This window comes from Leptopilina heterotoma, unplaced genomic scaffold (genome assembly GCF_015476425.1).
Source record: "Leptopilina heterotoma isolate Lh14 unplaced genomic scaffold, ASM1547642v1 Lhet_36, whole genome shotgun sequence".
NCBI lineage: Eukaryota > Metazoa > Arthropoda > Insecta > Hymenoptera > Figitidae > Leptopilina > Leptopilina heterotoma.
In genome coordinates, this window is record NW_025111040.1 from 1,068,584 (window position 1) to 1,096,537 (window position 27,954).

The 27,954-nt window shown below is 21.2% G+C and overlaps 3 protein-coding genes and 1 long non-coding RNA gene across 4 annotated transcripts; 3 read left to right on the plus strand and 1 right to left on the minus strand.

Moving 5' to 3' along the window:
- Nucleotides 1-42: 42 nt before the first annotated feature.
- On the plus strand, nt 43-4,049 carry LOC122505484 (START domain-containing protein 10-like). The gene is made up of 7 exons (XM_043617141.1): nt 43-180; nt 751-915; nt 1,015-1,162; nt 2,685-2,837; nt 2,951-3,072; nt 3,617-3,739; nt 3,949-4,049. Exons 2-7 carry the CDS (start codon nt 760-762, stop codon nt 4,045-4,047), a joined length of 801 nt encoding a protein of 266 aa, XP_043473076.1. The 5' UTR covers nt 43-180; nt 751-759; the 3' UTR covers nt 4,048-4,049.
- LOC122505486 lies at nt 2,713-16,405 on the minus strand. Its single transcript, XR_006301921.1, has 3 exons — nt 16,272-16,405; nt 9,966-10,008; nt 2,713-2,844 (listed from the first exon to the last, which is right to left on the minus strand). It is a non-coding gene; the product is annotated as an uncharacterized LOC122505486 (long non-coding RNA).
- Nucleotides 8,944-13,461, plus strand: LOC122505483. The gene is made up of 6 exons (XM_043617140.1): nt 8,944-9,265; nt 9,508-9,850; nt 10,119-10,308; nt 10,506-10,740; nt 12,001-12,139; nt 13,171-13,461. The coding sequence occupies exons 2-6, from the start codon at nt 9,617-9,619 to the stop codon at nt 13,210-13,212; spliced, it is 840 nt and encodes a 279-aa protein (XP_043473075.1). The 5' UTR covers nt 8,944-9,265; nt 9,508-9,616; the 3' UTR covers nt 13,213-13,461.
- LOC122505482 lies at nt 16,322-25,961 on the plus strand. The gene is made up of 4 exons (XM_043617139.1): nt 16,322-17,919; nt 23,953-24,105; nt 24,684-25,034; nt 25,636-25,961. Exons 1-4 carry the CDS (start codon nt 17,371-17,373, stop codon nt 25,792-25,794), a joined length of 1,212 nt encoding a protein of 403 aa, XP_043473074.1. The 5' UTR covers nt 16,322-17,370; the 3' UTR covers nt 25,795-25,961.
- The last annotated feature ends 1,993 nt before the right edge of the window (nt 25,962-27,954 follow it).

Genomic DNA, 27,954 nt, shown 5'->3' on the forward strand with positions numbered 1-27,954 from the left:
GTCATTAATAATAACAACTCGAGCATTGACTTTCTTATCTTTAAACTTTGTTGCTTCACTGATGATTACTCAATGTGATTAGTAAAATATCTTTTTTTAAAAATTGGGTCTATTTTTCTTTCTTTTTTCATTATCGTCGCTATTGTGATTCAAGGGACCTCGCAACTTTCCAGTTTCCAGGTTATAATTTTTATATTTCTATTGTCTACATTTTATCATTATTTATTGTTTTCAATACAAATTATAAACATTTTCTTCTATTTTTTAATTTATTTGTTTTTTTAATTTTTCCATAAACGTTCAATTTTATGCTTTATCTCCTAAATTATAGTTTTTGAATATATTGTCTACATTTATCATTATTTATCGTTGTCAATACAAATTAAACATATTTTCCTATTTTTCAATTTATTCTTTTTTTTAATTTTACCTCAAACTAATTTTCCTAAATTATAATTTTTTTAATATTTTCTTAGTTTTTGATAAACATATGAAAAAACATCTTTTATTCGTTATTATGAAAAATTATTTTCCATATTTAAAAAAAATTGCATTATTCTTTTTTTGAAACATCGAAATAAATTATTAATGAAAATTAATTTTTCAGTTTTTCTTTAGTTCCATTAAAAATTTTAAGTATAAATAAACAATTTCTTTTACTCAAAAAGAATAAAGAAATAGAAATAAATCAAATAAATAATAATTAATAAATTAAAATAGACTAAAACGGTTTATCGAAAATTTTTTTAGAATTCAACGATGGACGTTGGCATTGTTAAAATCGCAGAAGATAAGGATTTCGAAAAACTCAAACAGCTCTATGATAACAACAATGATTGGCGATTGGATTACAATAAACCAGATTTATGTGTTTGGACAAAATCCGTGCCAGGAATTCATTTTCGGATGGTTAAGGTAAATGTAAAATTATTAAAATTAATATTCTTTTAAATAAAAAAGAAGAAAGAGTTTAAAAATTAATTTTTCCCTTGGTTTTCTTTCAAATTTTTACAGATTAGAACGAGATTTTCCGACGTTATGCCACAAACTTTATTCGACGTTCTCCACGATCCGGAATATCGAAAAGTCTGGGACAATCACGTTATTGAATCAAAAGAAATAGGCTTCTTTAATCCCAATAATGATCTCGGTTATTATTCAAGTGAGTAATTAACGAAAATTTAAAGAAAAAAAAAACTATTCTTGAAAAAGTCGATTAAAGAATTATCTATATTAATATCTATCTTCTTCTATATTAATAATCGCTGTATTCCGATAATCTGTTAGCAGTTTAAAGTTCCTTGTTTGCTTTTTTTGTTTCTTAACTTTTTAATTAATTTCTCTTTTTAAATTTAAATATTTTCAATTTTTAAATTAATGTATTGAAAATCATCGAATTATTGCAAAGAATTTTATCAAAAAATTTGAAAATAATACCTAGAATTTCTTCGAAGAATTTTATTATTTAGGAAAATATTTGAATTCTCGTTATAATTTTTAAAAATTCTTATTAAATTCTTTTTGAAGATATTTCTTTGAATTTTTTTTTTTTAAATAATGGAGTTTCTTAAATAATTTTAATTAAAAATTTAAAAAATAATTTAAATTTATGAACAATTTCATTCAAGATTTTAAAATAATTGTGTTTGTTAATAATTGAAATTATTGAAATTTTTTATAACGAATTAAGAAAAAATTGAATTTTTTCGTGAAATCGTTTTGAATATAATTGAATTCTATGAATAATGTTATTAATTATGAAAATAATTCAATTTTTTCATAATATTTAATTTAATTTTTTTCTTACAATGAATTTTTTTTAATTAATAATATTTTTGCGAAGAATTTTATTTAAATTTTATAAAATAATTAAATTCCAATGAAAGAATTTTATAAATTATGAAAATAATTGAAATTTTGCTAAGAATTTCATTAAAATTTTCGATAATAATTGAATGTTTTCGAGGAATTTCATTAAAATTGTATTGAAAATATTTCAATTCTCATAAAGAATATAATTAAAATTTTTTAAAATATTTGAATTCTTTTGAGAAATTTTATAAAATAAATAAATTTCAGTGAAAAAATTTTATAAATTATGAAATAATAATAAATAATTTTTAAAAATAATTGAATTCTTTCGAGAAATTTTATTTGAAATTTTTTTAAATAATTTAATTCTTTAGAGTGATGTTATTAATTAAGAAAATAATTCAAATCTTAATAAGAATTTTATTGAAATTGTACTAAAAATAATAATTGAATTTTTGCAAAGAATTTTACTATTTATAAAAAAAATTAAATTGTTTCGAAGGATTTATAAAAATTTTGAAAATAATTGAATTCTTTTGAAATATTTTATAACGAATTAAAAAAAATGAATTCTTTTGTGAAATTTTTTTTGAAAATAATTAAATTTTTGCAAAAGTTTTATAACGAATTAAGAAAAGAATTGAAGTCTTTCGTGAAATTTTTTAGAAAATAAGTAAGTAGTAAATTAGTTAATAATTAAATTTTTTTAAAGTTTGAATCTGAAATTCTTCAAAAATTAAATTTGATTTCTTGCCAACGTCTTTTCTTTGAGTGAAAAAAAAAATTTCGTGTCAACAAATTTTCTAAATTTATTATTAATTAGTTAAATTATTATTTTGAGAAATGTAACTTATTCTTTTTATTTTTTTTAGTGGCTTGCCCATCGCCCTTGAAAAATAGGGATTTTGTACTTCAAAGGTCATGGTTAGACACTGGTGAAGAACAATTAATCATAAATCACTCCGTATATCATAAAGATTATCCTCCCAGGAAGCATTTTGTGAGAGCGACGTCATATTTAACAGGTAACAACTAAAAAAAGAGAAAATATTAATAAACTACATCAGAAGAAAATAAAAGAGGGAAAAATTATTTTGTATATTAATTAGCAAATTTAGAGAAATAATTTCTTCTTCAGGGTATATTGTGAGACTTTCGCAAAACGGTGGTTCAGAATTGGGTTACGTCTCTCACACAGATCCACATGGAAAATTACCTGTGTGGCTCGTCAATAAAATCACGCAAATTTTCACACCAAAGGCAAGAATAATTAACATTAATTCTATACATTAATTTGCAATTTGCAATTTTTAATTTCTATCATTTCGATTAGAACAATATTTATTCGTTTACTTTTTTTTTAATCTAGATAATTGAATTCTTATAAAGAATTTTACCAAAATTTTTCAAAATAAGTGACTTTCTGCAAAAAATTTTATTATTTAGGAAAAAAAAATTTTTTTCTAAAGCAATTAATTAAATTTTTTTTTATAAAGAATTTTATTAAAATCATTCGATATAATAAAATTTTTGGGAAGAATTTTGTTAAAATTCTGTAAAATAATAAAATTTCTGCGAAAAATTTAATAAATTATGGGAAAAAATTGAAATTTTGCTAAGAATTTTATTGAAATTTTCAAAAATAACTAGTTTTTTGAGGAAAAATTAAATTAAAATTGTATTGAAAATATTTCTATTCTTATATAGAATTTTATCAAAATTTTTCAGAATAAATTTTCGAAAATAATTTAATTTTTTTAATTATTTGTACATTTAAAAATTATTGTCTTCCTTTGTTAATCAGATGGTAAAGAAATTACACAAGGCATCGCAAAATTATCCCTCCTGGAAATTAATAAACTGTCCAAATCTCAAACCTTGGCATTTTCCGGAACAAATTTCAGCGCCAAGAATTAAAATTGACGATGTAAGTTTCAAATTGTATTTGAAAAGTATAAAATTTTATCTTTTTTCAAATCTTAGGCTAGAGAAAGAATATATTTTTCAAATTAACTTTCATTCCTCTTCTTTGCAATTAAAAAATAAAAAGAGAAGAAATAAAAAAATATTGATTATAAATTTTAATTTTGCTATTTAATTTTTTAATGAAATATTAAAATTTTAATTTTTTTCCAGTGTGTAAAATCAGCGGAGGAAAAGAATTTAAAAAATAATTTCATGGATGAATCGCAATTAAAAGATAAGGGCGATGCAATAATGGATGACTGTATGTAGAAGAAAAGAGATCGTTAAAGAAAACTTTTGGATATATTATATATAATATAGGTAAAATGTCGTAGCTCGGATTAGTTTAGCTTTCAGGATTCGTATTTACAGTATTCTTGTAAATTATTATTGTTATACTGTTATCATAATTTTATTTTATTTTCAACAATTTTACTAGTTAGTATTTAAGAATCGTAAAGTTCGATTTAATCGCTCGCGTACTACAGAAAATAGTGAGAATATATAGAGTAATCTATTAATTTATGTAAAAAAAAAGATGAAAGAAAAAAAGACGAAACGATTTTTAATCAATTTTGAAATATCTCAAAAAAAAAACCATTTTTGAGACTTATTGAAAGAAAGAAATTTTTTTCGTATATAATTACAAAATAAAGTAAAATTTACTACTTTTCTTAAATTTCAAATTAAATATAAAATACATAAATAGTTTGAAATTTTCTTTGTGTTCATTAAATAATAAAAGAGTGAGAGGCCTAATATTTTTTTCAAAACTACATAAAATTCTTTAAATATTCTTAACATTAATAAATTTTTCAACAAGAAAAAAAAAAGTTATTGAAAAATTAGTTTATTCGAATTTTTTCGAATTAAATGGCGCTTCCGTTAAAAAAATACTTTTTAGAATTAAAAAAGTAATTCATTTAGAAATACATAAATATATTGTCATAATAATATTTAATAATTGCAGTCGTTCAAAAATTTTCCAATCTTTTTAAATCTTACAATTTTTGAACTTTTTTAAAAATAAATTAAAATGCTTCTAATTAGCGACAATTAAAAAATTTTCAAACAATTTTTAAAAATGTATATTTAACAAAATAGTTAAATTTTAATCTAATTATATTAGTTACAATAATCAAGTATTTATTTTTTAATCATAATATCATTAATTAAGTAATTAATTACTTGAGTATTAATTAATATTTAAGATTAGGAACTTAATAAATTAATCAACTAATAAATAAAAAAAAATGTTTATCTAATTGATTATTTAATAATTAGGTGATTAATTTATTACCTACTAATTATTTGTTTAATTAATAATATTCAATTATTATTTAAACAAATAAAAATTTAAAAAAATAGTTTTTTGCATAAGACTGTTAACTTTTTTAAAACAGAGCTGTTTAGAAGAAAAAAGTAATTTAAGAACACACAAAAAAAGCGCAATAATTATCATTAACAAAATATCGGAACTAAACTTGATAATATCTGATAACATATCAAATTTTCGTTACCTTGATTTTTTTTTCACTGAAAAACAAAAATAGGAAGTAAATAAACGAAAGCAAATAAAAGTGAAAAAAATTTATAAGACTGTTAAATATACAAACAATGTGTCGAAAATTTTATTACCGTTGATTTTTCTGTTTTTATTTTTCTTAAATTAACGTCCTAAGAAAGAAAAAAATGCCTTTTTACTGCCAATATTTAAACGAATTTTCCAAAACGTCCGCTAAATAAATGAATTCTTTTTTTTCGAATAATTATTATAAATAATTTTTTAAAATCATTATTATTTTTTAAAATAATTAAACAATGATAATAAAATCAAATCAAACAATCGAAAATCAAAAAGAAGATTGTATTCAAACAATTAAAAGGAAGAAAATTTCAAAAAAGAAAAGAATTTTCAATACTATTCTATAAATTAAGGATTGTCATTAAACTCAAGTACTTAAAATACAGAAACTAATTTTACAGAAATATAATTAAATGTAACTTTAACAATACAGCAATTTAAATAAACAATTATAAATAAAAATAATATTAAAATCACATAATTGTAAGTGAAACAGCTCTGTTTTAATTTTTCTTAAGTAATGCAACTCTAATCAAACTTTTTTTCAATTATCATTTTTATTAAAAAATTGAATTCGTTTTATTAAATTATAATAATTAATTATTAATATTACTATTATTAATATAATTAATTATTGTTGTTATAAGTTATTGTTATTATTATACATAATTGTTGATAATTTAAATAATTGTTTATTAATATTTTTTTTTAATTTTTCATAAAAAAATTATTTTTTAGAGTTGCGTTTACTTTTTAAATTAATTTGATTTTAACAGTAGAAAAAAAATAAAACACAATTTAGTCTACGAATACCAAAACATTTGTACGTAATTAACTGAATTAATTAATATATAATAATATAGTTTGTGATTAAATTAATGTACATTAATTAACTTCGAATATACAATTTTTGTTAAATTATTGTAATGAGAAGAATATTTTCTTGATTGTAAGAAAATATTATTATACAAAAGCAATTGAACAAAAAATCGTTACGATAGTGAATAAAAATATTTCTAGATATTTTACTTAATATATATAAAAAAAATTATAAATAAAATTCTATTATACATGTTTTTGAGAGAAAAAAAAAATTTTTTTAAAGAGCTAAATAATATTTATATTTGCAATTTCGTTGCTCACGATGTTGCAATTTAAAAAAGTGTTAAGAGGTCAGTGCCATAATTAAATATTATATTATTATATTATATATAACATACGTATATAAATTTATGAATACGTATATTAATTAAGTCCATAACTTCTATTAATTGATCGATTATTATTAATATTTAAAAAAATATACTTAAAATTTAAAAAAATCAATATTTCTTCGCCTTTGAAATGAAAAAAAAAAATGGAATAAATTTTTTTTAATTCGAAAATTTCTAATTAAATTAAATTTCATTTTTATTCGTATTTATAATTTGAAAATAATTAATAATTAAAAATTTGTATTATTAATTGATATTATTAATTTATTAATCTAGTTAAATTAATTAAATTAATTTTGAAATTATATAGAAATTATTCACTTTTAAAAATTATTTCGACAATTTTTATCAGTTAATTAATTTTTAATTATTTTAAATATTATCAATTAATATCATTAAATAATAGCCAATAAAAATAACGCTTAGCATCTAGTCAAGAATTTTTTTTATACACACAAAATATATGCATGAGTAACTTATAAAAAGAAATTTTTCAGTACAATAATGTATTATTAAGATTTTTTCATACTTAAATAATTATAAAAATTATTGAAAATCTTGATAAAAGTGCACATTAAACCGCTTAAAACAATTTTTAATATTTAAACAATGAATTTAAATGCTTTGTGCCATATTTTTAAAGTATTTAAAGTATTTTTCATTAAGGGCATTTTATTCGCTATTGATCAAGATTTAAAAATTATTTCTTCTCTGAAGATGGAGAAAAATGATCAAAATTTTGAATATTTGTCAAATGAGAATTTTTCTTCTTCATTTTTATTCGAATGCCCTTAATAGATTTTTAATTTTTCAATTCAATGGAATTTTTTTTATAAATAATTTACAACTTTTAGTCGACTCGTCCATTTTTTTCAATTCAACCATTAAAAAGTAGGATAAAATATATACAAAATATACTTGCATAATATTAGACTTGAAATAAAATCATCTAATAAAAAAAAAATTAATGCCGTATTTTGAAACTAAATTCCATTTTGAAAACTTTTTGGTTTTGAATTAAAAGAAAAATAACATTTTCAATTCGATACGAAAAGTATACAAATTTCACTATTCAATAATAATTTACTTCCACTAAAAGAAAATAGAAAACTCAATTTACACAGTTGAGAGAAAAATAAAAAGGGCAAAATATTAACTAAACAATTATTTTTCTTCTTTAAAAAAACAAAGAAATATTAAAAAATCTACGTCTCGACAGTTCGCTTTTTATTATTAAAAAAAAAAATGCGCAATACAAAAGTTAATTTGTATTAGAAAAAATATGTGATAATAATTAGCGTATGACTTATTCTAATAAATACTTTGTTATATAAAATGACAAATTTTTAAAATCCAAGAATCAAAAAAAAAAAAAAAGAAAAACTGGAAAGAAAAAAATTTTTAGAACGAAGAGTGTCTTCAAAACGCATTTATATACCGCCTGTAAATTTATAAAAATTGCTGTGATCGTGCTAATTATTTCATGTGAGAAAAATAAATAATTTTATTGTCGACTGTAAATTAACGAAAAAGAAAAAAAAGAAAGAAACAGGAAGAAAATTTCTGCAAGAAAGTTATAGATCTAAGGATCTTTGTATATAATGTATTTCGTCTCGCACTTTCGTTTCGTTAAAATTCAGCAAAAAAAAATTATAAAATCGTTTTTATATTCAAAATATCAATTAAAAGCCAAATTGGAATGCATTTCGATTTTTTTAGTAAATCAAAGTAGAAATTTTGTTAGAAACAATTTAAAAAAACGTTTTTAATTAATAATTATAAATATAATTATTAAATTTCCCATTTATGGTAAATATTTGTTTCCTATTTATTATTTCTGTCAATTTTTATTTTCAAATTCGTTTCTTTAAGGAATAGCTGAACAATAAGTTTAAAAAAAAGAAAATTTTTAGCTAGATAGTAAAGCTAGATTTGAATTATTATTATTAATCTAGAAAGAAAGAGTGCAAAAGAAAAATTGAAAAATTCTTTTCCTGAAATCAAAAAATTCTGAAAATTTATAATAGATTGTAAGCAATTTTTTGCATTTGATATATTATTATTAAAATACTTTTTATTTAAGTAAGAAAATTCTCAATATGATACATCGAGCAAAAAAAAAAAAATTGTAATGTATTCGCGTTAATGTTTTTGAGTAGCAAAAATTTTATTCTGTCGAAACAAAGAAAATAAAAAAAAATAAAAAAAAAATAAACGAGTTCAATATTTTACCACTGATTTAAAATTTGTCAATTCAATTTCCGAGATTAGAAATTAGATTTTTAAGCTTTTTATTCTTTTTTAGATTTTTAAGCCGAGTGATAAATGGTAATAATTACGTGTTAATTATTACAGAAAATATTTTTATCAATTTTTGAAACTTCTATTTTCATAATATTCAGTTCCTCTTATAAGATTAACAAATGCTTATCGTTAATTTTTCTTTAAACATTTACCAAATTAGATGTTTCTATTTTCCTTACGATCAGTTCCTTTTGTAGTTTGTCAACCAGCGCATGAGGTGCGTTCGCGTATTTTTTTATTATTGCAAATGCGAATAATAGTTGAAGAATTGACAACAAAATTTTTAAGTCAGTGAATTTCGGTTCAATTTTTAATTAATGAATTTAAAATTAAATTATTTTAATATTTGCCAAATTAATAATTTACCCGAAAATCGTATCTTCATGTGAGTAAATAATTATAAATTTATTTATTTATATATACTTGCAGTTAGTGATAAGCCTTTTACTCAAAATACTTATTTATTTATTTATAGTTTGCAAGTTCAGTTCTATTATTTATTTTCACTATAAGTTATAATTCTAATTTCCTCAAGACGAGCAGTAATTCAATATCATTTTTATAGCTCCGAACTTTGATCGGCTATAAAATATTGACGGAGAAATTTAATTTTATTTAACTTTTCAGATTTAGAATCACAATTCGACGAAAGTTTCAAAATATAATTATTACAAATTTATAGTTCGTTTTCATTTGTAAATTAATTATTAGAAAAAATTTTTCAAAAATTACAAACATGAGTCAAGAAATGGAAAATTTCAAAAATGAAAAAGAAACCATAAATAACGAAAAATCATCAAAATTGGACAGTAATTTGACGAAATGGAAGAAAAATTGTGAAAATTTCAATAATTTTAATTCTAAGGAGGAAAATGACAAAAATAAAGAAGAATTTAAAGAAATTTCCAGTGATTCAGACGATAATTTAGTCGAAAATTTAAATAGTGTTGCTGTCAAAAAGAATTTAGTGGTTTGTATAAAAACAAAAAATTCTCATTTCTTCACTATCGTTAAAATTTTTTCTTAAATATTAAAAAAAAATTGTTATCATTTTTTACTAAAACTTATTTTAAAAAATTGCTCACCATAAATATATTGGTTTCCAGACTTCCCATATCCACGAACATCCTAAAATATTAATACACCCAATTAATTTAGATTAAAAAATTATTTAAACATTTTATAGTAGAAAAATTAATATTATAATATAAATAATAATTGTATTTTAAATCCAACAGGATGAATCGTTAAGAAAGATCGAAAGAGAATCAAAAGAAAATTTAGAAGAATCGCAAAAAAGAAAGTGGAAATTGAGAAAAAAGAGAATTTTCTCAATAATCGATTCCTTTATTGCAAATATTTTAATTGGTCCCGTGTGTATTGGATTTTGGTGGAGTCTTTGGAATTTATTGAATCGCCAAGAAGAAAATAAGTTACCAACTTATAATAATTATATAAAACTAAAAAAAAAGAAAAATAAAAAAATTAAAGACATTATTTCACAAAATTATTATTTACATACGAAAAATAATCGTTTCGATATTAAATTTAATACCAATTTTAATAAAATATAAATTTAATTTATTTTAAATAAATCACGAATTTAATTATATTTTTTCTTATACGATTTCCAGCATGGGCAAATTTTCTCATTGGAGTATTTCTACACATCAGCTTTTCAGTTCTAAAACATTTATTTCATTCAATGTTTGCCGAAAATATTAAAACAAAAAATATTTTCTATCGAATTTTATCACGTTTATTTGGACGAATTTACACCTATTTCTTTGGATTTGCTTGCGTAGCGCATTGGCGAGGTTGTTGGTTTTATTACGACTATTTTTTTGGCCAAAATTTAGGGTAAGATTAAAAACATAATTATAAAGATAAAAATAATCAAGTATTTTATTATTAAAATTTTTAATTATATTTTTCTTGTAATTCCAATTTTTTGGAATTTTAAAATGCTATTCAATATGCTATTAATAAATTCTTCGAAGCAATTCAATTATTTTTATAAATAGAAATATTCTTTGCATGAATTCAAGTATTTTTAATACAATTTTAATAAAATTTCACGAAAAAATTCAATTATTTCCTATAATTTTAATTAATTCTTGGAAATAATTCAATTATTTTTATAAATAGTAAAATTCTTATGAAGAATTCAATTACTTGCAAAAATTATAAAATTTTTCTCAGGAATTCAATTATTTTTAATAGAATTTTAATAAAATTCATGATAATAAAATTTTTTATTATAATTATTAACAGACACAATTATTTTAAAATGTTGAAAAACATTCTTTGTTTAATTTAATTATTTTCAATTTAAATTATTAAAAAAAAACTATATTATTTTCAAAAAACTTAAAGAAATTCTTTAAAAGAATTTAATTATTTACAAAAACTCTAATAAATTTCTTTAAAAGAATTTATTTTTCTATCAATAATTTTAATAAAATCTAATTTAGTAAAATTTTAATTACAATTATTATGAAAATTATTCCAAACATTAAAGACATTTTTTGAAACAATTCAATTATTTTTAATATTTTAATAAAATTTCTGGAATGAAATCAATTATTTTAAAAAAAATTGTAATAACATTCTAAGAATTTAATTATTTTCTAAAAATTTTAATAAAATTCAATAATCAAACGTTTAATTTTAATTATTAACAAAAACGATTATTTTAAAAAATTGAAAAGAAATTGTTCATAAAATTCAATTATTTTCAAATTTTATGTTAAAATTTTGTTAAAACTTTGCCCATTTATAAATAAATAATTAAATAAATAAAAATTCTTCGCAAGTATTCAATGATTTTCAATACATTAATTTTAAAATTCAAAAAAATTATTATAATAAAAGTTAGGAAACAAAATAGCAGATAAAAATAAAAAAAAAATTCAAACAAATTATTACAGAAATACAACGATTATTAATATAAATTTTTAAAATATTTTCTCTTCATTAATATTTTTTTATTATTATTTCATTATTTTTTTTGCATAAATAATTTGTTTTTATTTTTGCTCCTTTAAAATTTTTTTTTAATAGTTACTACAATACCTATCTGTTTATAATTTTTTGTTATCATAAATACTATTTTTTCAGATTTATAATATTTTTCCTCGGAATTTGTCTCAAAGAATTGATTACCTTGAAATCGCTCTTTAATTTATTGGCGGTACCATTTTTTATTGTTCTTGACACACCAAAATATAGTTTCAAATTCAACACTCGATACAAAACGGTAAGCAAATTTTATTATTATTTCTTTTCATCAAAATCTACTGTGACTCACAAATATTTAAGTAAAATTACATGTCTATTATAAAAAAAATGATTTTCAATTATTTCTATTTCAATTCTTTACTTTAAGAATAAAACGTTTTAAAAAAATACTTTTAACTATTTTTTCATACTTTTTATTTGCTAATTGTATCATTTTTTAAATAAAAATTTATAGTGATTCGTTTAAATTTGAGTTTTTTTTTAAATTCTCGTCGATTATTTAACTTCTATTTAACTTTTAATTGAGTTTAAAAAATCCTTTTGTTAATGAAAATTTCTAATGCGATCACGAGGATCAATATTTATCTGATAATGAAATAATATTATTTTGTATAGCGACAAAGCTTGGCGTCTAAATGTTGTTGAGTTTCTTTACATTATTATCTGATTATCACTCTCTCATGAGAGAGACAAATCGCTTTTCACTCGTTTTTTTTTCTTCTTTTTAAACGAGAAAATGGAGCATTATTTATCCACAAAAAAAAAAAAATTTTATATAAAGAATTCAGTCAATATTTGATCTGTATTGCAAAATATAAATTAATTTCCTAGACAACTTGAAAGAATGTAAATTTACTTTACCCATATTTTCATCTAAATACAATTAATTAAATCTAAACATTCTAAAGAATAAAATTTTCTACTTTATTTTAGAAATGATTATTATAATTAAAAATTAAAACAAGAGTTTGAAAAAAAAAGAAAATCGAAAAAAATTATAAAATTGACTAGAATTGAAATCAATTTTCAAAGCAAATTCAAAAATAAAATGCTAAACTATCATGGAACTAATTTGAATTTTCAAATTGGAAAGAGTCATTTTCGTTGAGTGTAAAATTGTATAAAATGACGGGCAAATGATTTCCTAATGTATAAAGAGATAAATTTTCTGAGGCGACACAATTGTCGCATTTATTCACGGAATCACTAAATTGTGAATATAAGGGACTTTAAAATTATGCAATAACATTTTTAAAACCCTGAATATAGAGTCTGGGTCCTCTCTTTAAGGGATATATTCATTGGATCTAATAAAAAAAATTGTACGAGCGCGCAAAGCGGGAAAGAAAAAATTGTCGTGAACCAAGGTGAGAAGATTGATTCTGAAACCGAAGCTTGATTGAGACACAAAAAGGTGCCGATTAATAACGTTTTCACTTTGGGTCGCGACAAAAGCTACTGTTAAATTTGCACCGGCAGGAAACGCCACTCAGAAAAAATCATGTCTCAAGGTGGCACGTGGGGCAGTCATCGATGTGTTTATTTTGTATCAAAAAACATCAAAATCATTTACTGACACTACGTCAATATTTTCTATTTATTTTTCAAATAATAGGTATCTTTTTCTATTTTAAGTTTTTACTTTTTAAGTAAGATTTTTCTTTTCTTCTTTTTTTAAATCTATACTTATAATTGAATTACTTCGAAGAATTTTATTATTTATAAAAATAATTCAATTCTTGACAAGAATTTTATTTCAATTTTTGAAAATCCTAATTAAATTCTTTTGAAGAATTTCTTTGAATTTTTTTTTAAATAATGGAGTTTTGTTAATAATTTTAATTGAAAATTTTGAAATTAATTGAATAGAATTCAATTATTTTCTAAATTTTTAATACATCCTTCTAAACAATTCAATTATATTTATAAATATCGAATCGAATTTTTGCAAAGAATATCAATTCTTTTCAAAAATTCGATTATTTTCAAAAAAATGTCACGAAAGAATTCAATTTTTTTCTTAATTTGTTATACATTTTGTTAAAGAATTCAATTATTTTACAATTATTTTCAAAATTTTTAATTAAAATTATTAAAGAAATTCAATTATTTAAAAAAAAAATTCAAAGAAATTCTTCAAAAAGAATTTAATTAGAATTTTCGAAAATTTAAAAAAAAACTCTTCGCGAGAATTCAATTATTTTCCTAATAAAATTCTTTGAAGGAATTCTATTATTATCAAGTTTTTGATAAAATTCTTCGCAACAATTCGGTGATTTTCAATACATAAATTTTGAAATTGTAAATATTTTAAAAGGAAAAATGATTTAAAAAAAGTTACGAAACAAAAAAGCAAACAACAACAAACGAATACAACGATTATTAATATAGAAAGATTGAAAATAATTTAATTCTCTCGAAGTATAGATACTATTGAAGATTTTGAAAAAAATTGAAATCTTGCGAAGAATTTTAACATTTTTAAAATCCAAATTAAATTTTTTTGAAGAATTTCTTTGAATTTTGAAAACAAATGTAATAAATTAATAAATTATTGAAATGAATTTCATTTAAATTTTTAGAAAATAATTTAATTCTTCTTAGAATTTGATTCAAATTTTTTTTTAAATAACTGAATTCATTTAAGGAACTTTATTAAAATATTGAAAATAATTGAATTCTTTTAAAAAATGTTTTCAATTTATAATTGTAATTAATAATATTACTAATAGATTTTATTAAATTTATTGATAGAAAATTAAATTTTCTAAAACAATTTAATTAAAGTTTTATTTTAAAGAAATTCTTCAAAATACTGTTTTTATTTACAGAAGCAGAAAGTAAATAATTACATTTTTTTTGAAGAATTTCTTGACGTTTTTTGAAAATCATTGTAGTTTTATTTTTTTTATAATTTGAATTGAAATTTTGAAAATAAAATTATTTAACTCCATCGATGAATTTTAATATTTTATTTATGAAAATAATTGATTTCCTCAGTTTCGAAAAATTATTTAAAATTTCAGAAACTAATTGAATTTCTTCATGAAATTTTATTAAAATTTATTGAAATGAATGTCAATAATAAAATCCTGTCAATAATAAAAATTAAAAAATTGATTGTTCAATTTTATTGTAATTAATAATTTTATTATTAAATTTTATTAAAACTTTTGATAAAAAATTAATTTCTTTTGAATCATTTTAGTAGAATTTTCATAAATAATTAAGTTGTATTTATAATAATTTCTTTAAGTTTTTCAAAAATAATAGTCGTTTTTAATCATTTAAATTGAAAATTATGAAAATTATTAAATTTTTTTCAACTTTTTAAAATAATTAGCTCTATGTTAATAATTGGGATTAAAAATTTTATTATTGAATTTTATGAAATTTTTTGGAAATAATTAAATTTTTTCCAGAATTTTATTACAAATTTTCAAAATAATTGAATTCCTGCAAAGAATTTTAATATTTATAAAAATAATTGAATTCTTCCGAAGAATGTTCTTATTTATGAAAATAATTGAATTTCAGCAAAGAATTTTAATATTTATAAAAATAATTGAATTGTTCCGAAGAATGTTCTTATTTATGAAAATAATTGAATTCTTCCGAAGAATGTTATTATTAATGAAAATAATTGAATTCTTCCAAAGAATTTTATAATTTACGAAAATAATTGGATTCATGCGAAGAATGTTATTAAAGTTTTTGAAAACGATAAACAATAATAATTACTTATGTACTTAATAAATGAATTTTTAAAATTTCGAATCTAAAATTTGCGAAAAATTGAAGTTCATATTTAAAAATGAAAAATTTTTGTAATTTCCATAAGAATAATAGAAGTGAATAACATGTTTCGCACGCGTAAAATTTGCTAGTTTAAAAAATGCAATATTACTTTTTATTAAAAAAAAACCATTGCTATCAATAACTCGTTTTGTTTATGAATATTTTTACCTATTATTATATATATTTCTTTGTTATATTTTAATTTATCTTTTTTTTATCCATTGTACAAAGTATTATATTTCAAATATTGTAAAATTCTTGTCAAAATTTGAAACAAATTTTTGTAACAAAAAAGGCTGAGATTTAAATAAATAAAAAATTTCCATTAATTTAAAAATTATCTACGTCCCTTTGAAAATGAAATCCCTGTTAACAACGAATTAAAAAAAAACAATTCAGTAAAAAAAAACAAAAATGAAAAAAAATTCGAATAAAAAAGAAATCGTTTTTCATTTTCAAAAATGAAATTTTCAAAATTCAGTGAATGAAATTTTTCGTTCCTTATTCACGAATTAACAACACGATTCAAAGTTGATTAAAGAATCATCACTGCTGGAATCGTAGAAACATACCTCTTAATCCAACAATCCAATCAACTATGGGCGTGCATTATAGTTGGTCTGATTATTACACGTGGGAGGGACGACGAATTGTTTGAAGAAATAGAAGAAGAAGAAACGAATATATGTTGAATTCTGGAGTAGGGTCACCTCTCCTGGTAGTATTCACTCACAATCACAATGATGATGAAGAAGATGATGATGATGATGATGATGACGATGTCGATGATGTGATGATGCGATTAAATGAGATGGTGTTGGCTCTACTCATCAGTTGATAAAAAGATAGTCGTTCCTCTTTACAAGACTCAGTATTCATTCGCAGTTCGACCTGTCTCGTCTCATCATCGACGAAACCAAAACAAAAACGAAAACCATCAATTTTTCCTTTTCCGTCCAGTTTTCGCTTTTCCATTTTCGCTAATTCTCCATCAGCTGAAATCGAGTACAAAAAGAAGTGAATTTTAAGCGAGAATATAAATCAAATTCTAAATAATTCGTTAATATTGAAATTTGCAAAAAAAGAAGAATAAATAATTAATTTTCAAAAATGTCTCCCCTGGAAAAAATTCAAGAGAGAAGAAAAGTAAAGGAAGAAGAAAATAATTTCGAAATGGATAAATTTGCAATCACTGTGAATGGAGAATTTTTGTGACACACAAACAATTGTTGTAAATATTACTTACTTATGTGTAAATTTATCTCTGAACAACTGTCTCTATAAACTATAAAAACAAGTAAAGAAACTGAAACAGACTTGAAAAGTTTGCCCTGGAAATAATTTCAATCGAAATTCGAAAAATTATATAAAAATAAAGAAAGAAAAGGGGGAAAAAAAATGATGACAGATAATGAAACATAATTACGTGGAATTAATTATTTCGAACTACTTCGATATATATATTTTCGATCTCCTGAGAAATTCAGTCGATGAAGAAAAATGCCCGAGGATAATCACCTACGAGAATTCGGCACCTAGTGAAAAAGGCAAAGAAATAATCATGAAGTGCAAGTAGTTAACAAAAAACTAAATAAAAGATCAAAAAGTGCGAGTAGTTTACAAAGAAAAATAGACAAAAGTGTTGCGCAAAAAACAGAAAACAGAAAAAGAATGGTTGAATTTTGCGGTGGTGCCGGTATGGCGAGTGCATTGGACAGAAGTACCTCGTCCCGTGTTTATTATGCGATACTCGCAATTTTAGATTCAATATTTTCAGCTGGTGTTGCAACGCCAGCGGTTGTTGGCTATTGGCGTGGTACATGGCATTTAAGTCATTTATATATTTATGGAAATGATATTGTATCGAGTGCATTAACATCAATTGCCATTGGTTTTATGGGATTATTTATATTTAATTTATTGCAAAATTTTTTGGATCATTTTTTAAATCCCGATAAACATCGTTTGTGTTATTATATTGGCTCACGATTTTATACATATTTATTTGGATTTTGTTGTGTTAATGCGTGGCGTGGTCCATGGCAGGCATTAGATTTATTCACTGATATGTCACCGAGTACAGTGTTTGCAACAACATCGGTTAGTATTCTTGCCCTTGCAATTATGAGGGCAATAAGAAATATTGCCGCACCACCGTTTTCACTTAGTTTGGATTCGTGCGTTGGTTACTTTGAGGTGCCCACAATGTTCCGGGCCAATGTGAGTTCCTTTCAAAATTTTCATTATTTACGGTTAATTCCAAATTTAAAAAAAAATATTAAAACAATAATCTATCTATATTATTAATAATCGTTTGTATTACGGTAATCTGTTCGCAGTTTGAAAATATTTTTGTTTGCTTCTTGTTTTTGAATTTTAAAACCATTGAAATTCTAAATTAAAGCAATGAATTTTGAAAAAAAAAAATGAATTAAACCAAATTGTTTTCAATAAGAATATTTCTTTTAAAATTATTTCTTTTATAATTTTCAATCTGAAATAATTGAATTCTTATAAAGAAAATTATCCAAATTTTTCAAAATAAATTAATATCTGCAAAGAATTTAATTAATTATGAAAGTAATATTGATAACTTGCTAAGAATTTATTTGAAATTTTCGAAAATAATTTAATTTTTTCCAAGAATTTATTTAAAATTGTATTGAAAATATTTCAATTCTCTTTCAATTCTCATAAAGAATTCAATAAAAATTATTCAAAATAGAGAAAGAATTAAATTTTTTAAAGTATTTAATTAAACTTTTTTCTTATACAGCAATTTAATGTAATTTTGTAAAATAATAAATGTTTGCGAAAGTTTTATTAAAATTCTTTAAAACAATTCTATTCCTGCAAAGAATTTGATTAATTATAAAAATAATTCAATTCTCATAAAAGATATTATCAGCATTTGTCATAGTAATTGAATTTCGGCAAAGAATTTTATTAAAATTCGTTAAAATAATTAAATTCCTGCAAGAAATTTCGTAAATTATAAAAATAATTGAAATCTTGCTAAGAATTTAAATTAATTTTTTCGAAAATAATTGAATTTTTCAAGAAATTATTTTTAATTATTCTTGAAATGAATTTGATTAATCATGAAAATAATTCAATTGTCATAAATAACTTTAGAAAAATTGTCTAAATGATTGAATTTCTGTGTAGAATTTTTTTAATATTCTTTAAAATAACTAAATACGTGCTAAATAAGTTATAAATTATGAAAATAATTGAATTCTTGCTAAGAATTTAATTTAAATTTTCAAAAATAATTGAATTTTTCAAGGAATTTAATTAAAGCTGTAATGAAGACATTTCAATTCTCATAAAGAATTTAATCGACATTTTTCAGAATAATTGAATTTTAGCGAAGAATTTTATCAAATTTTTAAAAATAATTGAATTCTTTTGAGAAATTTTATTGAAAATAATTGAATTCCTGTGAAGAATTTTATTAAAGTTTTTGAAAACAATAAATTAGTAAATAATTGAATTTATTAAAATTTTTAATCTAAAATTAATCCAAGATTGTAATAAATATTTGAAATTTGCCTCTAATGAAAAATATAAGCTAAATATTTAATTTTGATTGAAATTTGGATAAAAGCGTTCATAATTTAAAATTTAGATAAAAATTGAATTTGAATATTGAATTTTCGTTTAATTAAAATTAGTATAGGGTCAAAATAAGTGAAACCGGCCACTTGAAAAATTTTTGTCCCCGAATTTAAAGTTATCTATGGTTTTTGATAGATATATGAGTAAACTTTTACCCGCTAAAATATTTTTCAAAAATTTTATTTATTTTGAAAGTTATCAGGTGTTAAACTTTTAGGTTACTTTTTATTCTTTTCATTATTACTCCGAAACGAATGAAGATAATTTCAATTTTTTTTTTGGAAATTAAAGCTAAAAGTCTGTAGTTTAAAGTGCAACTGAAAAAATTGCTGTATAATAAAAATTTCTAATTGTTATTAACAATTATTTTAAACAATTGCGATTTAAAGTATGTTCTCAATGTCGGAAAAAAATCAAACTATACTCATGTGATGCGCAAAACTCTAACGAGTAAATTAAAAAAAAAAAAAGTGAGTAACCTCTAAAATTACAGAAGTTATGCATATTTTTCTGACGACGCGCGGGAATTAACTGATTCGCAAACTCTCGAGCGCGCGGGAATACGCCCGCGCCCGCTCCCGCCGCACTGCTCACACTTGTGTTTTCAAACAATTTATGTTTACAGAGAAGGAGAAGTAATTAAAATATTATTTTCTTACTGAATAGTTTATTAATATTTTTACTTTTGGAGTAATTATATACATAAAAACCATTTTGTATGTACTCATAAACTGCTTTGCAGTTTTTATGCTTTGATAAAAAAGTTTTTTCGTGGGTCTGATATTCTTGAATCGTACAAAAATCGAAATCGATATTGTTTGTGTAGAATTTCATCAAAAAATTTTTTAAATAATTGGATTTCTAAATAAAATAATTGAATCATTTGTCACTTCTCCAAAATTCAATTTTTATTAGTGTTTTAACTGAAATTTCTTCTATAAATTCGCTATTTTTAATAATTTATTATTTCTTAAAATTGTATTCCCATAAAGAATTTTATTAACAAATTTTTAAATAATTGAATTCTTTGAACGAGTTTTAATAAAATGTTTAAGAATAATTATTATTCTTAAACATTTTATTTATTTATTATTATTATTATTATTATTATTATTTATTATTATTATTTTTTATTTATTATTTTATTTATTTTTTTATTTTTTATTTTTATTTTTTATTTTATTTTTTATTTTATTTTTTTTTAATAATTATTATTCTTAAACATTTTATTAAAACTCGTTCAAAGAATTCAATTATTTAAAAATTTGTTAATAAAATTCTTTATGGGAATACAATTTTAAGAAATAATAAATTATTAAAAATAGCGAATTTATAGAAGAAATTTCAGTTAAAACACTAATAAAAATTGAATTTTGGAGAAGTGACAAATGATTCAATTATTTTATTTAGAAATCCAATTATTTAAAAAAATTTTTGATGAAATTCTACACAAACAATATCGATTTCGATTTTTGTACGATTCAAGAATATCAGACCCACGAAAAAACTTTTTTATCAAAGCATAAAAACTGCAAAGCAGTTTATGAGTACATACAAAATGGTTTTTATGTATATAATTACTCCAAAAGTAAAAATATTAATAAACTATTCAGTAAGAAAATAATATTTTAATTACTTCTCCTTCTCTGTAAACATAAATTGTTTGAAAACACAAGTGTGAGCAGTGCGGCGGGAGCGGGCGCGGGCGTATTCCCGCGCGCTCGAGAGTTTGCGAATCAGTTAATTCCCGCGCGTCGTCAGAAAAATATGCATAACTTCTGTAATTTTAGAGGTTACTCACTTTTTTTTTTTTTAATTTACTCGTTAGAGTTTTGCGCATCACATGAGTATAGTTTGATTTTTTTCCGACATTGAGAACATACTTTAAATCGCAATTGTTTAAAATAATTGTTAATAACAATTAGAAATTTTTATTATACAGCAATTTTTTCAGTTGCACTTTAAACTACAGACTTTTAGCTTTAATTTCCAAAAAAAAAATTGAAATTATCTTCATTCGTTTCGGAGTAATAATGAAAAGAATAAAAAGTAACCTAAAAGTTTAACACCTGATAACTTTCAAAATAAATAAAATTTTTGAAAAATATTTTAGCGGGTAAAAGTTTACTCATATATCTATCAAAAACCATAGATAACTTTAAATTCGGGGACAAAAATTTTTCAAGTGGCCGGTTTCACTTATTTTGACCCTATAAATTTAAATTTAGATCGATTGAAAATTTAATCAACAAATCCTTTTAAAAATTTAAATTAAGATTGATTGAAATTTTTTCGAACAAAGTAAATTTTTAATCATTGAAAAATTTCCATAAATTAAAACCTTTATCAATTTAATCACTTTTTTCCCTACAAAAACAGGTGAATATCCTCAGATACCAAATGAATTTAAATTGAAAAAAAATATAAAATAATTTAAAAGTAATTAAATTAATTTAAAAAATAAATACAATGCAATTATATTCATTACAAAAAGTACTTGGAACATAAAATGCGTATCAAATCGTTAACAATAAGTTTTTCCTTTTTTTTTAAATTGAAAATTAATTAGAACGATTTTTCAGCAATTAGAAGAAAAAAATATTCTTTCTCAATATTGTTAACAATTATTTTGCTGTTACACTTTCAATAATTATTGTTCGGAAATAGAAGATAATTTTTTTTTTAAAGAAAAAAATAATAGTAATTACAAATGTTTCAGACAAGTTTTTGAATGAGAAACAATAATAATTGCATTCTGCAGGTTTTGAAATGGTTATCAATGTACTTGTGAATATCATTATCACACGTAATTCAGATCGTTTTCCGTCATCAATCATTTTAAAACAAAAGGTATAAATTTCCTTTTTTTATACATTTCCTGAATATTATTTTTCAAATTTTACAAAAGAAACTGTTAATTAAAAATTATTAAAATGAAATAAAAATAATATTCCTTGAATGAAGAAAAAGAAAATTAAAATATATTTTTTTTAACCGAATAAAGACGAAAGTAATTAGTGCAAACAATTTTTTTCAATGTGATTATTTTAAGGAAATAAACTTTTGAATTTGAAAGATATACATATGAAAAATATAATAAATTATCTTTGCGTGACACATTAAAGCTTAAGAAAACAATTAACAAATAACGCTATCAAAGTGAGAAAAGAGGAAAAGTTTATGTTTCCGTAAAAAATTCTGAATCACTGGCCTACCTATTCGCTGATAACGAATTATTGTAAACTATCAATTCTCAAATCTATTGAGATGAACGATCATCATTTAGAAGTCATTAACTCGTCAAACTAATTTATTACACTATCAGAGAGATAGAAATATTTTTATTTTTTTCTACATTTTATTAATTAGTTAATAAAATTCTTCGCAGTAATTCAATTATTTTCAATGCAATTACAATAAAATTTCTCAAATACATAAATTCAATTATTTTTAAAAATTTGATAACATTTTTCGCAAAAATTCAATTATTCTTAAAAATATTTATTAAATTCTTTATGAGAAATTAAATATCTTCACTACAATTTTAATTAAATTGCTCGAAAAAATTCAATTATTTTCGAAAAATGTAATTGAATTCTTAGCAAGACTTCAATTATTTTCATAATTTACGAAAATTTTTGCAGGAATTTAATTATTTTCCAGAATTTAAATAAAATTCTTTGCAGAAATTCAATTACTATGACAAATGCTGATAGTATTATTTATGAGAATTGAATTATTTTCATAATTAATCAAATTCTTTGCAAAAATTCAATTATTTTGAAAAATTTCTTGAAAAATTCAATTACTTTTGATAATTTGAATTAAATTCTTAACAAAATTTTATTTATTTTCATAAATAATATAACATTTCTCGAAATAATTCAATTATTTAAAACAATGTTAATTATAACATTCTTCGCAAAAACGCAATTCCTTAAAAAAATATTAATAAAATTATTTCTGAGAATTTAATTATTTTTATAATCAGATTATTTGCAGAAATTTAATTATAAATTTTAATAAAATTTTTGGCAGGAATTTAAATATTTCGAAAAATTTGAATAAATTTATTTATAAGAATTCAATTATTTCAGATTCAAAATTATAAAAGAAATATTTTTAATTGAAAACATTTTTCGCGTAAATTCAATTATTTTATAAAATTTCAATTACATTCTTAGTGAGATTTTAATTCTTTTCCTAAATAATAAAATTCTTCGCAGTTCGCAGAAATTCAATTGTTTTGAAAAATTTGGATAAATTTGTTTATGAGAATTCAATTATTTCAGATTCATTATTAAAAAGTAAAAAAGTAAATATTTTCAAAAATGGTAACAAAAAATAGAAAAATATATTTTTGTTGCTCACAATTATTCATTGAGATTGTCGAGACGTTTGAAATTTCCCTCCTTTGCCTTTGGATCGTAACCAGCACTGGTTTCGAGTGAATCGCATTTTGCAGTCACCAAGGGGAATTCCCTCAATTCTCTAAATAATAATTTTCTTATTTTATTTAAAATAAATTTAACATTATTACTTAATTTACAGAATTAGAAAAATTAAATTAAGGAACTTAAAAATCCTAAGATATAATTATACATTTAAAAAAAATTAACTTTTTGCTTACAGAATTCGAGGGATTGGTCATTGTACATATTGGATTGTGCCTTTAGTGTAATTATCGTTGGGACACTTGTGGTATTTGTTTGGAGAGGAGTCTGGGTACTGCTTGATATTTTTCTCTTTCCTGATAATAGAGAACAATCTGCACTAGGCTCTCTTGTAAGCATTTACATAAAATTCAAGTATAAATTAATTTTTTCCTAATTTCTCAAGTTCGTTGAACTTTTTAAATATTGCGAATCAATTGGTAATTTTTTATTTATGTTTCGACAGAATAAAAAATTTTCTAGAATTTCAAAATCAAGAAAAGAGGAAAATCAATCGCAATTGATATTAATCGAATTCCACGTGCAAGAATGCAATTTATATGCAAAATTGATATGAAAAAAAGAATTTATAATTTATGAAACATGGAATATTTTTTTAGTCAATTTTTTTTTTCTTCTCTTTTTTTTAATGAAAAAAAAATTGTCTGCAATTGAAAAATTCCAAAGAATATTTTTAATTGAAAAAAAATTGAGAAATATTTTTATTTTCAAATAGTTACTGAATAAAGTGAAACAAGTGTTTTGTCATTATATTCGGAAACTATTTGACATTTTATTTAATGAAATGAATTAAATAAATAAAACGAATTCAATAATGCACATAAAGTTGATAAAAACTTTTTTTTTTGACAATTTTGAGGTTATGTTCGCATAATAAGATTGTAAAAACCGTAAAAACATAAATTACAGATTATTGGTTATACCTTAGTGTCAATTGCATTTTTACTGCAACCTATGATGAGTTACACCTGTGCAAGACTGCAGGGTTTTCCAAAACTCGTCCTGGCAGATGCATTTATTCTATTGAGTTTTTTGGCAACTGTCAATGTTTGGCGTGGAATTTGGAATACTCTTGACATTTGGCTGATACCCGAGAATCAGGAACTTTCATGTTGGATCACGCACATTGGTTGCTTTATTTTTCTTGTTCTTCTCAATTGTAGTAATTCTATTCTCGTGAGAGGTGTTTATATTGACGCCGAGGAGGACAAGGGCAAGTGCGTTGTATTCCCTTGTCATTATCTTCGACTATTGTTCAAGGTGAGTCTTTCAAGATCGTAATGAACTCTAATATTATTTACTACAATAAAAGATAAAAACACTACTATTCACTTTATTAAACAAGAAACATAATTCTATTACTTTATTTTTAATTTATTTCACTTATTTGTTCACTATTCTTCAATATTTTAACGATTTTAACTCTTTGGAATCCATTTTGATTTTGATAATCAATCTCGAGGTGGCAACACTGTTTTTAACTGTTTTAACAAAAGTGTTGCCAACATTCTTGAATTTTCAAACAGACGGTAGAAAATCTTTTTTTTTTAAATAATAATAATTTTTAATTCATTTATTATAACTATTCTTCAGCATTTTAACGATTTTAAGTTTTAACTCTTTGGAAATTCATTTTGATTTTGATATAAAGTAATTGATAATCAAACTCGTGCGGTGGTTTCAAAAATACGCAAAATGAAATTTATCTATTGGCAACATTGCTGGTATATTTGAAAAATTATGACGCGGGAAAATTTAAAAGAGAAATTCCCTAAATCTCAATTTTCTTTTTATTTCTACTAATTAAAAATGTTAATAATTTTTTCAATAAATTTAATTTTAATTTGTCTTTTTATAACAGGTTGAGCGAGAGAAGAAAGCAGCGAGAAAACAAAATTTAATAGTAACAACAAAAGACTTTTCCCTTCATACAGAGGCAAATGTCAAAGAAATTGAAAACGGCGCATTATTAAATAGCGTCGTGACTCCAATGATTATTTCCGGAAATCAAGACGTTTAGGAAAAAAAATCTAAGACTTTATGAAAAAAAAAATGTGACAAATTAGAGGTAATTAAAAAAAATTACCTGACTAAAAAATTTGTCTGAATCAGATGAAAATCTACAAATCTACACGAACGAATAAATTACATTAAATAATTAATAAATTTTTCTTATTAAAAAAAATATATATAATAATTAATATAAATTTGTTTAATTATCAAATAATGTAATTAGTTTTTTTTTATTTTTTTTTATTAATAAATTATTAGGTAGAAATTTATAATTATTATTAATTAATAATTAATTAATATTATTGTATAATTATTATTAATTAATAATTAATTAATATTATTGTATAATTATTATTAATTATTTAGTATAATTTAAAAAAAGTGACGAGTTGATAAAAAAAATGAGACTTTAACTAGTCAGTGCCATAATTAATCACTGCTCAAATAAACTTACCCTCGGCAAAGTATTAATTATAATATTCCCACGAGAATAATTTAGGAGAATGTTAATTTTATTTATTTTTTGTTTATAATTTTTTTTTTTTTTTTTTTTTTTTAAATGAAAAAGTATCCCAGAATAAAAAAAAAGCACGTGAGCTTGGTGATACTTAATTTCAGTGATTCACACTACAGCTCTATAATTATTTAAGGCAATAAAAAAACTGGTTTTCGATTTTATCTATAAAATTATTTTTCATTTTTTAATTAATTTTTTCTTTTTGAAATCTTTGGTGAAAATTGTTTTCAAATTTATTTTATATTCGTATATTTGTAAATTATTTAGTTTCATTAAAATTAATTATTTATAGAAAATAGTTATATTAATATGTAATTATTTTTTTAAAATTTAAAAAATAATGAATTAAAATTTGTCATTAATATTTAAAAATCTTTTTGTCATTTAAAATTTTTTTTTATTTACTTTTTTTTATTTTCACTTTTTTAATTTTTTTTAATTGTATTTTTATTTATTGATTAGGTTTCTTGAAAAAAAAAAATTATAAAAACTAATTATTGTCGAAACATTTAAATTTTGTTTGAAAGTATATAAAGAAAATTCACTTAGTACTGTAAATCAAATTGGAATTATTGCAAATATTAATGTTGTAATTTAAATTAGAAACTTGTTTTAAGTAATTTCGAATTATTAATTATTCTGAGAATTAATTTACAAAATGAATTAATTTACAAGGTTGATTAATCTCGAGTTTAATATAAATTTTCCAATATTTTATCCTCATTATCTGGTTGAGGGAAAAAAACCGCAATAAAATAATTGCGATTAAATTTTGTTTAAATTATTTATTACTTTTCATTATTTTTATTGTTAAAAATAAATTTTTTTGTAATATTAAAATATTATCCATTTATATGCTAATAAAAATAGAGAAAATTATTGGGAAAAAAAATTTTCTATTATAGTCTAGAAAAATTTGGCAAAAATTGAGAAAAAAAAACAAAAAGTAAAATAAAATCACTGCGAATGGCTGTGAACGTGAAGTGTGAGAAAAATATATAGAAAATAACGAAGTAAACAGTAAAATATTTTTCGATTAAATTATATTTATTATAATTCGACTTTGATAATTTAGAAAAAAAAAATTGTAAATATTTTTTAATAAAAGTCTATCAAAATTTTCATTCTTTACGATTTAGAAAAAATGTGTACTCGCGATAAAAAGAAAATTTTCCGAATGATTGAAATTTATGTGAAAAAGATAATGAATGTGTGAATTATCATGTCCTATCTATAATCCAGTATTTATATCTGTGTATATATATAAATAATTAAATATATATAAAAAATATATATATAGTGTGAAAATATATTTAAAACAAAAGAATTTACTTTTACTAATTGAAGTGAAATTTTCCTAAAACAATTTCTTCCTTACAGCACGTAAATTTACTTACGAAATTTATTTAATTATACAAATTACAGAAAAAAAATTTGTTTTCAAATATTAATTTCAATTTACGAATAATTTCAGATTCAAAATTAAAAAAATTAAATTATTATCTAATTTACTAATTAATTAATAATGATTTATTGTTTTCAAAAACTTTAATAAAATTTTTCGCAGGAATTTAATTATTTTTGAATAAAATTTCTCTAAAAAAATTCAATTATTTAAAAAATTTTAATTATATTCTTTATGAGAATTGA